At 44.2% G+C, this 15090-nt stretch overlaps 1 protein-coding gene across 12 annotated transcripts in view; it reads left to right on the top strand.

The window, feature by feature from the left end:
- Window positions 1–15090, top strand: part of KTN1 (kinectin 1) — a 74237-nt gene that overhangs the window by 19633 nt on the left and 39514 nt on the right. For 10 of the 12 annotated variants that reach the window (XM_058844362.1, XM_058844357.1, XM_058844335.1 and 7 more), the window contains exons 2-6: window positions 2955–3511; window positions 5114–5251; window positions 7648–7815; window positions 10069–10199; window positions 12620–12736. In XM_058844362.1, coding sequence (XP_058700345.1) covers window positions 2989–3511; window positions 5114–5251; window positions 7648–7815; window positions 10069–10199; window positions 12620–12736 — 1077 coding nt within the window. In that variant the 5' untranslated portion in view covers window positions 2955–2988. The remainder of the gene's footprint in view (window positions 1–2954; window positions 3512–5113; window positions 5252–7647; window positions 7816–10068; window positions 10200–12619; window positions 12737–15090) is intronic. The other 2 variants (XM_058844389.1, XM_058844346.1) reach the window with 2 other exon arrangements.

Raw genomic sequence — 15090 nt, 5'->3', positions numbered from 1 at the left:
TTTAGTAATTGTAGATTGTCAGAGGACAACTGGAAACTGTGTGTGAGCCAAAACACTGCCAATTTACCCCATGGCAAGGATGCCACTTTATAAAGACATTTTGACAGGGGGTGGTATGATGGATGTTGTTCTGTCATTCTGCATAGAGCCAGCAGCAGTGGGATCCTCCTAGAGTGAGTTTTAAATACTCTTGCTGGGCTGAGATGAGAAATTAATGTATGACCATCAGAGCAGAGCTTTGGCTTGCTGTTCCTGTGTGCTTAATCAATTCGAGTTACACCCAGAGACTTTTATTTAGATTTAGGGGTTTTTTTTGAACTGTGCTTCCATGTGAAAAACTGGGTGTGTGGAGTTCAGAGATCAGATTTGCATTCCTCTGGTCAGTGTTTGGGGTGGAAGGGTCCATGTGGCTCGTGTTTGGCTTTGCTCTGATGAGCAGGAGGGGGACAGGAGCAGGAATGAGGCCTGGGGATGCTCTGGACTCAGCACTGCAGTGTCATGCTCCAGATCTGGGAGATGATCCCGTTTTTGGTGAAATGCAGGGAGGGGGGAGCCTGGCAGGGGATGGAGGCTCAGCAGAGCTTGTCCAGCTCTGAGATCAGACCTCAGCTAGTCCAGCATGCCTTCCCCACCCGGACTAGCTGTTGTAATTATGTATTTATGGCTCCTCTGGAAGCAGCTGTAGCTTTTAAGTGTGTCTCTCCTCTCTGGCCTCAGAGCAGCAATCACTTTGTGGAGCACATCGTGCCTCGATGGCCATGGTGCCCTCCTGACCCTTGAGCCTTGATCCTCTTTACCAGCACATGTTACCCTGAGCCTGTGGTTTGCCCTGAGCATCTGGTGTCAGATCTGGGAAATGTGCAGGGACTGACAGGGTGTGAGTGTCCATGCCATGAGTTCATGGCTGGCTGTGTGCTGGTGTCATGAGCTGGGCTCTGCTGGCCTCCTCCTGCTCGGCCACTGTGACTGTTGCACTCATGTGTTGTAATGATCAACTTAATTACACTTGTGAAAAATCTGCTTAATTACATATTTACTTTGGGGATTAGCTTCCCCCCCCCCCACCGTAAGCATTCAATATTGACTTTGGCTGAGACAGATTTTCAAGATCTGCTTCCTTCAAGAGATGACTAATATTAGATTACTTAGTGCAGGGAGCTGAGTTTATCAAGTAGCTGTAATTAATAATTTTGAAAGCTCCAGCTTAGTTTTGAGCATCTGTGCTTTTTCTCTCCAAAAAGACAAGCTTTTCTTCCCTCTCAGCCCTCCCAAAACTTTCTGTGCTGGATGTAATTTTAGACCCTGTAATTTTCAGTGAGCTGTGTGCATTGCAGAAAATAAATACAAACTGGGAGGAGACTTAATGTTAAGACAACTGATGAATAATTAGTGTATTGAAGTGTTAGTCTTTTATTTGGATAACTTAATAGCCAAATTAGAGTTCCCAAGCCTTGCTTTCTGTGCTGCTCAATGCACTGTACAAATATATTATCACAGTAACTCCTCTCTGTCCAGAAATTATTCTATGTAACAACTATTCTCTCTTGAGCCAGTGCCAGACACCACACCGAGCTCTCTGCAGTGTGGCAGGATGGCACAACCCACTTGGTGATAGCAGCTTCCAAAAGAGTCAGGAATTGAGGTAAAACAACTTCAAATGAGTAAAATCTTCTGCCCAGAGGCAAGGAGAGTCTGTCCTCTCCCTGCACCACGCGGCTTCTCCGTGGACTTTATTCCCTGTGCCCTCGGTAGGCACATCTGTTTTCATTTTTCAAGCAGCAGTAGAAATATTCTGAGCAACCTGGCTTAAATCCCTTGCCTTGCATTCCCAAGAGGATGGGTGTCCCCAGGGACACTGGAGTTGAAGAGTCATTTTTTTCTTGTGTAAAGGAAAATGTAGTTGTGGCATGCGCTTCCCATGATGGGGTTTAAACTGAGTTGGTGGATTGGGAATTGCCTAATTAGTTTGGATTATGTCTGGATTTTTATTTTTTTTTCAATATTAGGTGGTGGTTGGGTTTTTTTGGGTTTATTTTCCTTCTTGGAACAAACAATCTGGAGAAGATTTGGATTCTTCCTGCAAAAAATCCAGGTCTGTTCATAGCAATCAGTTGTGAAATGGGAAAATCTGGCTTGTTTTGACTCCAAAGTTAGTTTTTTTTTAATGTTGTTCTGACTCTTTTTAACTCCGTGGTTCCTGCTTTTTAAAAAAGAAAATAAATGTTTGGGACAAAAATATTCTTTTCAGCAAATTATTCTGGAATCTGGTCTGTATAAGTGCCTTGGAAGTTTTATACCATCACATGTTCAAAATAAGTAACAGATCTCCCTGTTTCCCCATAAATGTATGGAATTTTCGTGAGTGTAAAGCTGGATTTTAGGCTTCAAAAAGCAGCTTTGAAAATACCTGATTGTTTATGGTCAACTGAAATTCAGATCTCTCTCCTGTCTTCTCCTCATTCCACTTCTGTCATAAATTTGGGAAGAAGGGGAAGGTGAAATTTCTACTTGCCAGGATAAGAATCTAAATTCATTATGTCTGATTTATGGAAGAAAAAAGTAAAAATAAAAGTGGTGTTTTGCATGTACTGGTCCTTGTTTCACAGCCTCTGGAAGTGCTGTCTCATGTATTTCTGAAATCAAAAGTTTTTAACTTTGTGAAAGTCATGTGGGAAGAAAGAGTGAGGAAGATGAAGAAAAGCAAGGGAAGGGAATTATTCTCTCCTCAGATCAGCAGTCTGGCAAACTGCACTTCTTCCTATCCAAGCCAGCAACTTTGAAGCTGTTCCATGGTTGATATAGTTTGGTAATTTTATTAATACTGCTTTGAGGTTACTCTATAACGATGAGAAATATTTTGTTATTATTATAATTGGTGGAGGAAATAACACTGAGGGAAAACCTGTTCAAAACATAATTTTTCTTCTTTTTTTTTTTTTTCCTTTCTCCTATAGGTTTTTTAAGAAATCATAGCTAAGAAAAAGCACAATGGAGTTTTACGAGTCTACCTACTTCATCATCCTCATTCCTTCTGTGGTTATTACAGTCATCTTCCTCTTCTTCTGGCTTTTCATGAAAGAGACTTTATACGATGAAGTCCTCGCCAAACAGAAACGGGACCTAAAGTTCCCACCTACCAAGGCCGACAAAAAGAAAACCGAGAAGAAGAAGAACAAGAAGAAAGAGGCTCAGAACGGGAACATCCACGAGTCTGACTCTGAGAGCGCCCCTCGGGACTTTAAGCTGTCTGATGCCCTGAGCACGGATGAGGAGCACGTCACTGCCGTCCCCTCGGGCGTCACCGAGGCCTCCGCCGGCGTCAGGGAGCGCAAGAAGAAGGAGAAGAAGCCCAAGGCCAACCAAGATGATCACGTAACTAAGGACTCGGAAGGATCCAAGTCTTCAGGCAAGAAAGTAGATCCAGTCCCTGTTACAAAACAGCCCACTCCACCATCTGAACCAACAGCAGCTAAGAAGAAGCCTGGGCAGAAGAAGCAGAAAAATGGAATGGGTATCTGATGTTGCATATGCTTCTTGCACAGAACGCCAAAATCGTGTTCTGCTTTTTGCAAGGCCACAGAGTGTCTCTCACAACTGTTCTGCCTGATCTCTACGGGGCAAAGCTCCCTTCTAACCTTTTCCTTTTTTACGAGCTATTTGCTTTTTTCCTCCTTGTTTTTCATCTGGCAGCAGTGCTCTGGTTTTCCTCCTCCCGTCCTTGCTTTCTTCTACTAAAGATGAAGTGAAACAGAGTAGCTTGTTCCTCTGCTTTGCTCTGTGGTTTGGCTGCTTTGCTCTCAATCAAAATTTTGATTACCTGAGAGAAGTCAGTCGATGTTTTTGCTGTGTGCATTCTGAGCCAGGCTGTGAAAAAGTGGAGTCCTAAGAGTGGTTGCTCTGATAAAGGAGGGCATCTCAAGAAACCTCATAGCATTCTGCAAAATAAATTACTGTTTAAGTGCAGGCTTAATGCACAGAGAGGTGTTTGGTGGCTGATTCATGGATTAGTGGTTGATTCATTGCTGCCCACCTGCTACACCTCTTTAACTGAATGGAACTGATGCTAAAACTGATCTGGCTGTTGTGACTGAAATATCCAACCTAGAACAGACCAGAAACTCATCAGAATCACTTCTGACTGTCCTGACCGTATCCTCAAAGGCTGACATGTCACAGTGTGGTTATCTTGACCAGGAATAGAAGTGAAAAAAGAATAAAAATACCCAGTTCTAGAAATAAATGAAACCAAAGATATTTGCAGATCCCCTTGTGAGGTGCAGGGACAGCAGGTCTGCACAGGGAGTGAGGAAAAAGAATGACATTGCTGCTTGATGTGGGTAGATTTTTTTCTTTTTCTGAAAAAAAAAGCTGGAGGAAAAAAGACCCACCCACTACCAACAGAGAAAGTATCCAATCTTGTTTGTGGGTGTTCTCTGAAAATCTCTGTGGCACAGTTAAAATGTGGTCTGCAAGCACAGTTCTGAGGGCAGCCACAATGAACTCTTATCCTTGATTACAGGAGCTGACACCAGAGCCCTGTGCTGTGCATGTCAGCTCTGACAAGAATCTTAATATAGCACAGGCTGTCCAAAATGATAAAAAAAATTATCACTAGAAACTGCTTTTAAAAAGAACAGTTCCCTAATGGGAAACACTTATTTTCTGCTTCTCACAGTCCCAGTAGCTATTGGGGATGTGTGTTTAAAGTGCCCAAGTGGGTTCACGGAGGGGAAAAGTACACTTGTAAATAAGAAATTAATATGGGTAATATGTGCTGTCTGCTCTGTCACGGTGAAATCTGGATTGGAGTTGTTAAACTGTTCCTTGCTGTGTGTTCTGCTTGCACATGAGATTCCTGTCTTAAAAATCACTGGGTGCTGTGGCTCTTGATTCTGCTAAACCTTCCTGTTGCTTTGGGGTCTCACCTGATCTGGGAATTGTATGTGTGTGAGGCTGTGTGCGAATGTAGATGTGGATAAATTTGTGTTCTGACTTAAAAGATGTGAATTTGTTTTCCTGTGAGTTGAGAATTTGGTTATGGTAGATCTGCTGATTGAAAAGTAATGCTGAGAATATACAGAAGAGGATATATTGTCTTAATTGTTTGTTGCAGATGATCAAGATAGTAAGACTGATTCTGTTGTATCTCCTGCCAAAAAGCAAGAACCAGTGCTGCTCCACCAAGAGATAAAGCAAGAACATGTGTCAGGGAAGAAGAAGGTCTCTGCAAAGAAGCAGAAAGTTGATAATGGTGAGAATTCAATGTGTGACATTGCTCAGATAAACCTGTTAAACTTTTTTGCCATCCATCCTTTAGCTTATCTTCCTTTGGAAAAAGAACTCATGGAATAGTAACTCTTCTGATTTGAAAAAGCAGGAATTCCAGGAAGGAAAGATTGCTGAGCCTGAGATCCTGTTAAATTTTATGAACATCTGGTATCATGGGATAATGAATGTTGTGAACCTTTCTGAGCTCTCTTGGATCCAAACATCCATGCTTGAACGAGGAGGAATGTGCAGATTTAGAGTATGAGCTGAGCAGGCTCTAAGTTGCTCTGAGCAAGGCATGTCTGGAAATGCTGCAGTCATCTGCCTCAAACAAGATTGCAGTTTTTTCAGCCAGTTGCTTTGACCACATTCCTCTCTTATTGTCCTTTTGTTGGCTGGCTCTTGCTCCAACATAAACTGTTCATCTTTGCTGTCAAGGCCTTCACTGTTCGTCATCCCTTGTTCTCTGCCAAGATGCTGCTTCTTGTGTCCTCTTGGCTCACTGTGCCTCTGTGTGTGTGTGTGTTTTTCTAATTTTTTTTTTATTTTTTTAGATTTTTTTACAATGAGTGCTGTTGTGTCTGGCTTTTGGACACAGTGTGACCATGAAGTTCTGTGAGGCCACCTTGTTAGCTTCTCAAAACTCTTCCCTGCTGGGGCAGCTATGAAGTTGGAAGCTGATGGGCTGCTCCTGGAGGAGACACTGTTGCCCACTGTTCCCTTTATATTTTGGTCTGGTTATCAGGTGCAGATCTATTGTGGGCCCTGTTCTGTCCAGCATGGAGTTTATAAGTGCTGTAGGGCTCCTGTATAACTGAAAGACTCCTAAATGATTCCTGGAAAAAGCCTGCTGGTGGGGAACTCAGGATGTGATCACTTTTTATGGATGTTCTTGTGCTTTTCCTGATGGAAGTGGGTGTATTGCACTTTTTTAGGGGCTGCAGACTTGTCTGTACGTGGCAATTAATGTCAGTACCAGCTCAGCCAGTAGCAAAGCTGAGCTGTCAGTGCTACAGGGCAATAGCTCATGCATTATTTCAGTGCAAGCTGTTTTCTTTTCAAACCACCTCTCCAAAATGACAGAGTAAAAATGAGCTGTGGTGGACACCAGGATTAGCCAAGATATGACTGTGGTGATTTCACGCTGCAGAATGTCCCATTGATACTAAAAAGGTTTTGAAAGGAGGGGAAGTTCATAAGGAGAGGAAGGGAAAATATGAGGAGAGCAGCTGGAGTAGCTGGTGGTTGTTTCTGCTAGAGGAGAGCTCTCTTCTCTTCTAAGCTTGCAGTGTACCTGCAGGTGTTTGCTGGCTGCTGAAGTGGAGAGACACCAGGTGACACAAAAAGGTCCATCTGGCCTATTCTCCTCCTTTAACAGCAGCCAGAATTTGAGAATGTTTCATAACTGGCTCTCTGGCAGCCAGGAGTGCATACTTGTTTTGCACTGATGCCCAAAACCCTGCATCCCACCCAATTCCTCTGCTCTCTGTGCTGCTGCCTGGCATCTGTTGTCCATCAGCTCTGCAGTCTGGGCTGGCTGGAGCAGTGATTTGCCTGCTGGGCCATGCACAGCCTTTGGCATCCTGCAGGCAGTGTGGAGCAGGAGCTGGGCAAGCAGCAGCTGCAGCTCTGGCTGTGCATCCTGCCCCAGGTCTGTCACTCCTGCTCTCCCCTCTCCTGCTGTTGTCTCTGCTGAAGAGCTCTTTGGGCAGAGGCTGCTCCTCACCACGGTGATGCAGAGGGGTGGGAGTGAAGATCTGGGCTTGGGCAGTACCTCTGGTACCTCTCTGTGTGTTAATGATGCCCAAAGCCTGCTCTGACAGATGAGAGATCTTCATTAAGTGCCCTGGGGTCTGCATGCAAAATAAGCTCGATTGCTGCCCCTGCTGAGTGTTCTGCCTAAGTGGTTGAGTTCACAGGTGATGTAATCCATGGAAATGCTGGCAGTGAAGTACCAGCTTTTAACAGAATAGGAACAAAAGGCTGTACTCATAGTTTAGGGATGCTGAATGATTTCCTGCATAGCCACAAGTAAAATCATCTCATGGATGCCATGTGCAACTTTCTTACTAATGTGAAATGAAAGTCATAGGTAAAGGTTCTTCTCTTCCTCCTGTTAAAATGCTAAAAGACAGCTTTGGAAGTAGAAATTTAATTGAAGCTATTAAATGACTATGCATTAGAGACCTTTATTTGATGGACTTACCTGAAGAGCTTTAATGAGTTAAACTGTGAAGGATAATAGAAATGGAGAGTATAATTAACTATTGAGGTTAGAGATGCTTTACTTAAACTCTTAATATATTAGGCACCTTTTCTAAAAATACTGGTGTCAATTATTACAAAGCTTTAACCCATCCTGTGGACTTATGATTACAGTTTTGGTGGATGAGCCTCTTATTCAAGCAACTACTTATATTCCTTTGATGGATAATTCTGACTCAGGCACTTTGGAAAAACGTGAGCCGGTTGAAGTTGTAAAACACAATGTGAATGAGGGCATCCAGAAGAGCAGTGGCAAGAAACTGAAGAATGAAACAGATAAAGGTAAGAAACTGATAATTCAGTCTGTTTCTGGCATAGCCTGCTTGCAAACTTCAGCAGAGAAGATGTGTGGGGAGGGAGATCCTCTGATGTAATGTGAGGAGGGGATTTGAAGAAAACGTTTGTGGCTGCAGGATGCTCTTCTTGTGTGTGCTCATTTCTGCCTTGTCTCTGGCACTGTGGAAAGGGCTCTGTGCCATCTGAATCCTTTCAGCTCTGACTGAGCTTTTGTGTCCCCAGTGAGCAAAGGGGTGATCACAGACCACACAGATGCAGCAAGGGAGTTCACAGTGGAGAGTTCAGACATTGCTCACAGGGATGGACTTCAAACCCAGGGCGTTCAGCACAAGCTTTTGGGGTCTGCTGGAGGCTGAAGGGCAGCCTGCATGCTCCAGGGCTGTTCATGGAGCTATCTGAGGCTGACCCAGGGCAATACAGAGTGACCTGAAGCAGATTGTCAGTGGAGAGAGTCTGGCAATTTCCAGGGAGACTCTGAATTTTCCCTTCAGTGCAGCTGGGATTGGTTGGGACAGGGAAACTTCCTTCATATTCTCCCACAAATGCCTGGAGTGATTAATGAGCATTGTGTTCCACCCTGAAGCTTTAAATAGGCCTCTGACCATCTCAAAGCCTAACACACTTTCTGATCCATGAGGTGAGACCTCAAATTTGTGAGCAGTCAGAGAGAGACCAGGCGGCTGAGCAGTGGTGCCAGCTCAGGTTTGGGCAGCAGGCTGATTATTCAGCATTGTCTGGTCACTCCCTTCACTCTTTGGAACCTCTCTTTTTAGTCTTGTCCTCTAAAATGCCCCCTCAAAAGCTTCCTGGCAGCTCTTTAATTGGATTCCCACATTCCCAAGGCTCCTCTTGTGCTTCTGGCTCAGTGGCTGCACGTTCCTGTCCTGCAGCATCAAAGCCCCTCACGTGCGCCCGTCCCTTCTCATTTCCTCGGCACGCTGTGACCTTCTTCATGAACTCCTAATTCTCCTGTGTCAGCTGGGATTTGCCCTCCCAATATAGAAGTCTTTCCCTGCTCTAATTGTAAGCTCCTTGGATGCAAGGGCAAGGTCTCTGTGCCTTCAGGGAGCACAGGGGCAGATCCTGGCCCAGCTGTGATCAGTTCCCAGCTCACCGGGCTGTGGTTTAGGATATTGGCATATTCCTGGTAATGATGTCAATGCAGCACTGATGTGAGCTGAAGTGAAGACTAAGTTGGATTTAGGACTAGGAGAGAGTGTGCTAGAATTCCTCAGCACTCCCTCCTCATGCTCTGTCATTCAGTGATTTTATGCTTGATAATTTCTTTTAGGTCACAGTGTCACTGCTGCTTCTTTTTCTTCATTTATTTCTCAGACAGGTCTTTGGGTTTGATGTGTAACTTGATTTCAGGGGCACGTTTAGCGCCTGTGGTGAGAAACCCAGACCTGTCTCCATGATCTATGGGATAATTTCTGACCAAGCATCACTTCTAAGCTTGTGCTTTTTTAAATTCTTCCCATCCCTTCACATACTTTTGGGCACTGGTGAATATTAGACAGGCATATAGGGTGCCTTGGTCTTGTGCTCCTATTTCCTGGAGTCAGGGGGCCACCTAATGACCTGTCTATGTGCAGCCAGTTTGTGAGCAGTGTTTATTGTTAGAGAATAGTTCAGCTGAATTGTCTTTCCTCGTGTGTGTCTTTTTAAACACTTGGTCAGCCATTAAGGGGGATCTTACTGATTCATCTTCCTACTGCTGAACTCTTCTTGCAGCAGTTCCTTCAATCTAAATTTGGAAGTTAATATTTTTGTCTTCCATGTATTGTAATCAAAAATGTGCCAGTTTTTAAATTAATTAACTTGTCATGTGCATATTGCTTGTGCAGCCAGGCTGTCCTCCAAATTGAGAACTCACTTTAAATTATTGTCATGATACACTGGAAAGGACTTTTCAATTTTTCACATTCTGCTATTTTTTTCTTCCAAAATCTGTGTTATGCTTTGTCTTCTTGCTAGCAACAGTATAAATGTTCCCAACTGTGCAAACAAAGTGGTGGGATTTTCTCTTTTCCCAAAATTATCAGCTGGCAGATTGTTATCTGGTTTAAATTGGAGAGATGTTGTTTTTGCTGAATGTTCATGACCTCTTGCTTCTTGGCATTTCAGACTGGAATTAAATATAATGCATAATGATACCACATCACATGCTGTTTCAAGGCAAAATAAATAATTCTGTACAGAGTCCAAAGTAAATAAATCCTCCCTTCTGTGTTGCAGAGAATGCTGAAGTAAAATTCAAGGATTTTGTAACATCCATGAAGAACATGATCTTCTCTGAAGATGAGGCCCGTTGTGTAGTGGAGGTGTTAAAGGAAAAATCCGGTGCAATTCACGATTTCTTGCAAAAGGTGAATGACTGTGGAGTGTGGTGGGAAGACAAAACTTATTAAACAAACAGAAACTGGAAGAGGTGCTGTCAGATTAGCTGTGTCAGTGTTGTTGTGATCTGGGCAGTCTGTCTTTGGAAGACTCTCTCCAGCTGCTCTGTGCTTGCCTTGCATGCAGGAATGAGCTGTCAGATACCTTTGTGCTGCCATCTGCAACGCCAGGAGTGGCTCTGGCCACTTGGAAAGAGCAGGCATGGCTATGGAGAAGAAGGAATAAAGCAGGAATGCTGCTGCTGACGCGTGTCTGTTGGCACAGGGAAGGATGGCCGCTGGCTTTTGGGAGTGATCTTTCCCAAATGTGTAAATAGGATAAGCTGTGGGAGGAATTCAGAACAAGCTGCTGTGGCTGTGCACTAGATCAGCTAACTCTGTGTTTTGCAAGGCTATAGAATGTAGTTGGACTCCTTTGGATATTTTTATAGTGTTGTAGGGCAGTCCAGGTTTGGAAGGGATCTCAAGGGGTTTGGAGTCCAGCCTCTTACCTAAAGCAAGACCAACTCTGAGGTCAGCCCATGATGCTCAGGGCTTTATCCAGTCTGGATATCTTGAAGCCTTCAGGGAGTGGGACTGCAAAACCCCTCTGGGCAACCTGTGCCAGTGCTTGGCATTTCTTTTTAATTCTTGTAGTCAAGAGAAGAGGATGGTGTCCACCAATATCTTACCAGTACAGAATCACACAGTCCTTGGGGTTGGAAGGAAGCTCTGGAGGACATCCAGCCCAAGCCCCTGGCCAAGGCAGGGTCACCTGGAACAGGTCACACAGGAATGTGTCTAGGTAGATTTGGAATGTCTCCAGAGAGGGAAACTCTGCCCCTTCCCTCAGCAGCTGTTCCAGGTCTCTGCCATCCTCTAGGGAAAGCAGCTCTTCCTCATGCTGAGATGAAACTTGTGTTTTAGTCTGTGGTCATTGCTTCTCGTCCTGTTGCTGGGCACACACCTACTCCTCCCTGCCATGACTCACTGTGGGTGTCACTCTGTGCTTGTCACATCCCGTGTGTCACACTTGAGCTCTTGCAATCCTGTGTTCCGCTGCAGACACGGTCCCAGAGCAGAAATGCAGAACTGGCTGTGTCTCAGTCCAGTTAATGCAATATATCAGCATAACAACACAGTTTGGGCTGGGAGGGGCTTCAGGATGCTGTGCAGTCTAGCTGCCTGTTCAGAACAGATCCAACACTGAATTCTGAGCAAATTGCTCAGGGATTTGCCCAGTTGCATCTTGAAAACCTCCAAGGACAAAACCCAGTAGTGCTACCCTTGGAATAGTGTTGCCTGTTGAGCAGCCACCCTGCTTACTGTGGCTTTTTTCTTTCTTTTAAAGGAAGGTTTGGGGTTAAAGCTGAACCTTTAGGATGAAAACGAGTTCCTGGGATTGTATACAGCAAAAGAATGTAGGTTTCTGTAGGTGAGAGTGTGAATTGTGTTCTCTCTGTAGCTCATGCAAGTCACTGATGGTGTGTTTGCACTGCAGGCATGCACATTGCCACTAGAGGAGAATTTCCAAACAAATTCAGGGTCCTTTTATGGAACTGGCACTTCTGTCCTTCTTCAGTTTTCAGACTTCAGTGAGTGAAGTCCAAGTCCAAGTAGTCCAGCCTTCTCCTCAAAGCAGCACCAGCTCTGAGGTCAGCACAGGCTGCTCAGGGCTTTATCCACTCTGGGCTTGAAACCTTCATGGGCTGAGACTGCACAACCACTCTGGGCAACCATCACACTTCACTGAGTCAAATGTGAGCACAAACACATAGAATTTGTGCTCTTTATTACATTTATTTAATTTGTAGGAGCAGTATGCAAATAGCAGGACCATGGGGATTGTTCTTCTAGGTCTATTCCCCAGAGTATCTCTGAAGCTTTGTGTCAGTGTGCCAGCAGAAATGTAATTACATCAGCTGGAGGCTCTCCTGGGAGGTGGAAGGAGACACCAGATCAGTTTCCTTTTCCCTTTGTGGTGAGATACTTCAAGCAATTACATTTGTTAGATTATACCTGCTCAGAGCATGGGCTGGACCAGTTCATCTTGGAAATCTTTCCAGCCACAGCTATTGACTGATTCAGCATCTCTGCATCTTTTCCCATTATTTCTCTTAATGGCTGTTCTTTGTTTTCTCCACTGCCACCACAGCATCTCTCTTCCAGTGGGAAGCACCTTAAGAGTCCATTTACCCCCTTAATTGGTTCCCATGCTCTGAAAATGCATTTCTTTGCCTGGTGAAACAGGATCCATTAGCGGCAGAACTGGGTACCGGTGATGCCATGTGCACTGTGCAGATGGAAAATTTGGGGGCAGGAGGGGGTGTTTCCTCCTCTAAGGTTTGCTCTCCTGCCTTTTAGTGTGCTGTGGCACTACTTGTGGTTGTTTTTATGTCATCCTGCTGCAGGCCAACAAGGCTGAGATGGCTGCAGCTCTGCACCAGCTCCAGGACAAGGAGAAGATGCTCACGGCGGTGAAGGAGGAAGCAGCTGTTGCAAAGGAGCAGTGCAAGCAGCTCTCCCAGGTAAGTATTGAGGTGTTCATGGGTATAGAGAGGAGCAGGGGTTTGTAGGACTAGCAGCCAGCAAATGCTGAGCTTAGTATAAGCCAAAAGGTGGAATATTTTTACTGAAAAAGCTTACCATGACACTACATTTGGTTTTACAATGTATTTATGCAGTTACTTTCCAGTAGTTTTTCCAGGGAGTTAATTTACTGAGATTTGTAAGCTGAGCCTGTTTTTCTTTTCAAATGGTTACTTTAAAAACGCTTCCTTCACCACTGTGAGTCTGTTCTGTGGATGCAAATATTAAATGTCTTTCCTGTACTGCAGTTTCAATTTGGTCTATGTTGTAGCATTCACATGCCTGTGTGCTTCTAGGCACAGCAATCACTGCTTTTCTTCAAGAAGGAAAATACAGAAGGTGCAGACTGCCTGCTATCCCCTGGAGGTGCAGCTCTGATTGCTTTGGACTAAGAGGGATGCTGATGCATCACTGTCAAAACTAGCTTATGAAAATTTACTTTTTTATGAACGTTTCAGAGGAAAACAGTTACAGCAGACCAAATAATGAGGCAGATATGGACTGAATTTTAGAGTCTTGGGAGAAAGTTTTGTCTGGCTTGGAAGCACATGAGCATTAGACTTGGGAAGGCCATGTTGTGGGACATAATTTGGGCACAGAAAGCTGTGTGGCTGAAGGTGGGGAGCAGAGTGGCCAGAGAGGATGCAGGAGTTGGGAGCCTTGGGAGATGACAAGGGAGGATGTGGGTGCTGTGTGAGCTCCTGGCAGGGCAAAGCTGTTTACAGGTGGGATCAAGAGGTTTGGGATAGTCAGTGTGTAGCTATAGGGAGAAGGGGCTTGTGATGTGTTTGGAGGGGAAAAAAGGAACTGGCTCAGGACTGCAGAATGAAATTAGGAAGAGGGGATCTGCTGCTGAAGGAGCAGAGAGAATGGGTGAAGGAATATGTGGGAAATGCAGATGTGGTTGGGGAAAAAACATCTGCCAAGTGGTGCTTGTAAAGGAGGAGCAGGAGCTGTAGGGGGGTAGGAATCATCAGTGGTTTTTCCCTCTGTCTGGGGAAGGGAAAAGCTGGGAGAAAATGGATAAAAGCAAAGTTGCTGCAATGCTGAAGTATCAGGATAAACAAGTGATAAAGCTCAGCTTGACTGATAAACGCTCTTATCTTCCAGTTAATGTGTTTCTCTGGAAACACTGTCAAAAGCTAAAGGTGCTTTAAGGTGCAGAAGGATTCCTGAAGGGATCTTGATAAGGATAATACCTGGAGAGGATAAATGAGAGCAAGAGCTGAGTACCTCAAGACTCAGAGGTATTTGGCAAAACACAAACTAGGGAGAAGTTAATCTTCCCAGGATCTCTGGTTCTACCCTAATGGGGTAGTTGGGTTACTGAGAACTACAAGTGAATGGTGGGATTGGTGTAGGGATAGAGGAAGCTGCAGTGTGTCCTGGCACCCTTCTTTTAATTGCATCTTAGTTAAAAAAATAAAAAGGAGAAAAATTTGTTTTAAGCTGTCTGTATTGTATTTGCAGAACTAACTTGGAGTTTGATCTGCAAGACAGAATAGCTTTTATTTAAACTAAAAGGTGAAACAAACTGTGTAATTACTCCAAAGAGATGGAGGGTATTCAGGCTAATAAATTAGAGCATTTAAATTGTGTCAGGGCTTCCTGGCAGTGTTAGGAGCTGTGTGGCTAGAAACACCTGAAGCTCGGGTGGTACAAATTCCTGTTTGTGTGATGGGAGCTGCTGAAAGCTGCACTTAAATGTTTTTGCTTACCACAGCAAGTGCATTTATATTGCAGAGGAGTAGCTTTGTGGATTTCTCAGGTGTCTGGGTTGAATTACTGGCTAATAAAAGATGAAAAAGCAATGTGTATTTTCATCTGAAAGCTATAATATGGCATCATGCTGGTGGGATTCAGGGCTTCTCTGGCCTTTGTAGTGCACTAATAGCCCATCTCCTGTGGCAAAGCTGTTGGCTTTGCAGCCTGCTACAAAGCAATTATTTTGCTCTAAAGTGCTCTATTTTGCCATGGTGCTTTACTTGCGTTCTTCCATTTTGCTAAACTTGGGATGAAAATCTAAGCTTTGTCCTGTGATATCTTGTTTTTTCTGTGATTTGGCCAGACATGATAGAAGTAAGACTTCCATCTCTTCTGAGACAATGCAAGATCAGTGTTTAAATTGGCAAACTTCTTAATAAACGTGAGATTTATGATGATACAGGATCAGCATAAAGTTTTGGAATTTTGATCTGATTTGCTGAAGATTTGATGCTGACTTTGGTTTGATGCACACTTGCTGTATTTTCAGTTATCTTAAAGACTCTTACTCTTTAGAAAGCAGCAGTGG

The sequence above is a fragment of the Poecile atricapillus genome, chromosome 1 (assembly GCF_030490865.1).
Source record: "Poecile atricapillus isolate bPoeAtr1 chromosome 1, bPoeAtr1.hap1, whole genome shotgun sequence".
Taxonomy (NCBI): Eukaryota; Metazoa; Chordata; class Aves; order Passeriformes; family Paridae; genus Poecile; species Poecile atricapillus.
This window is presented reverse-complemented; position numbering and strand designations above follow the sequence as displayed.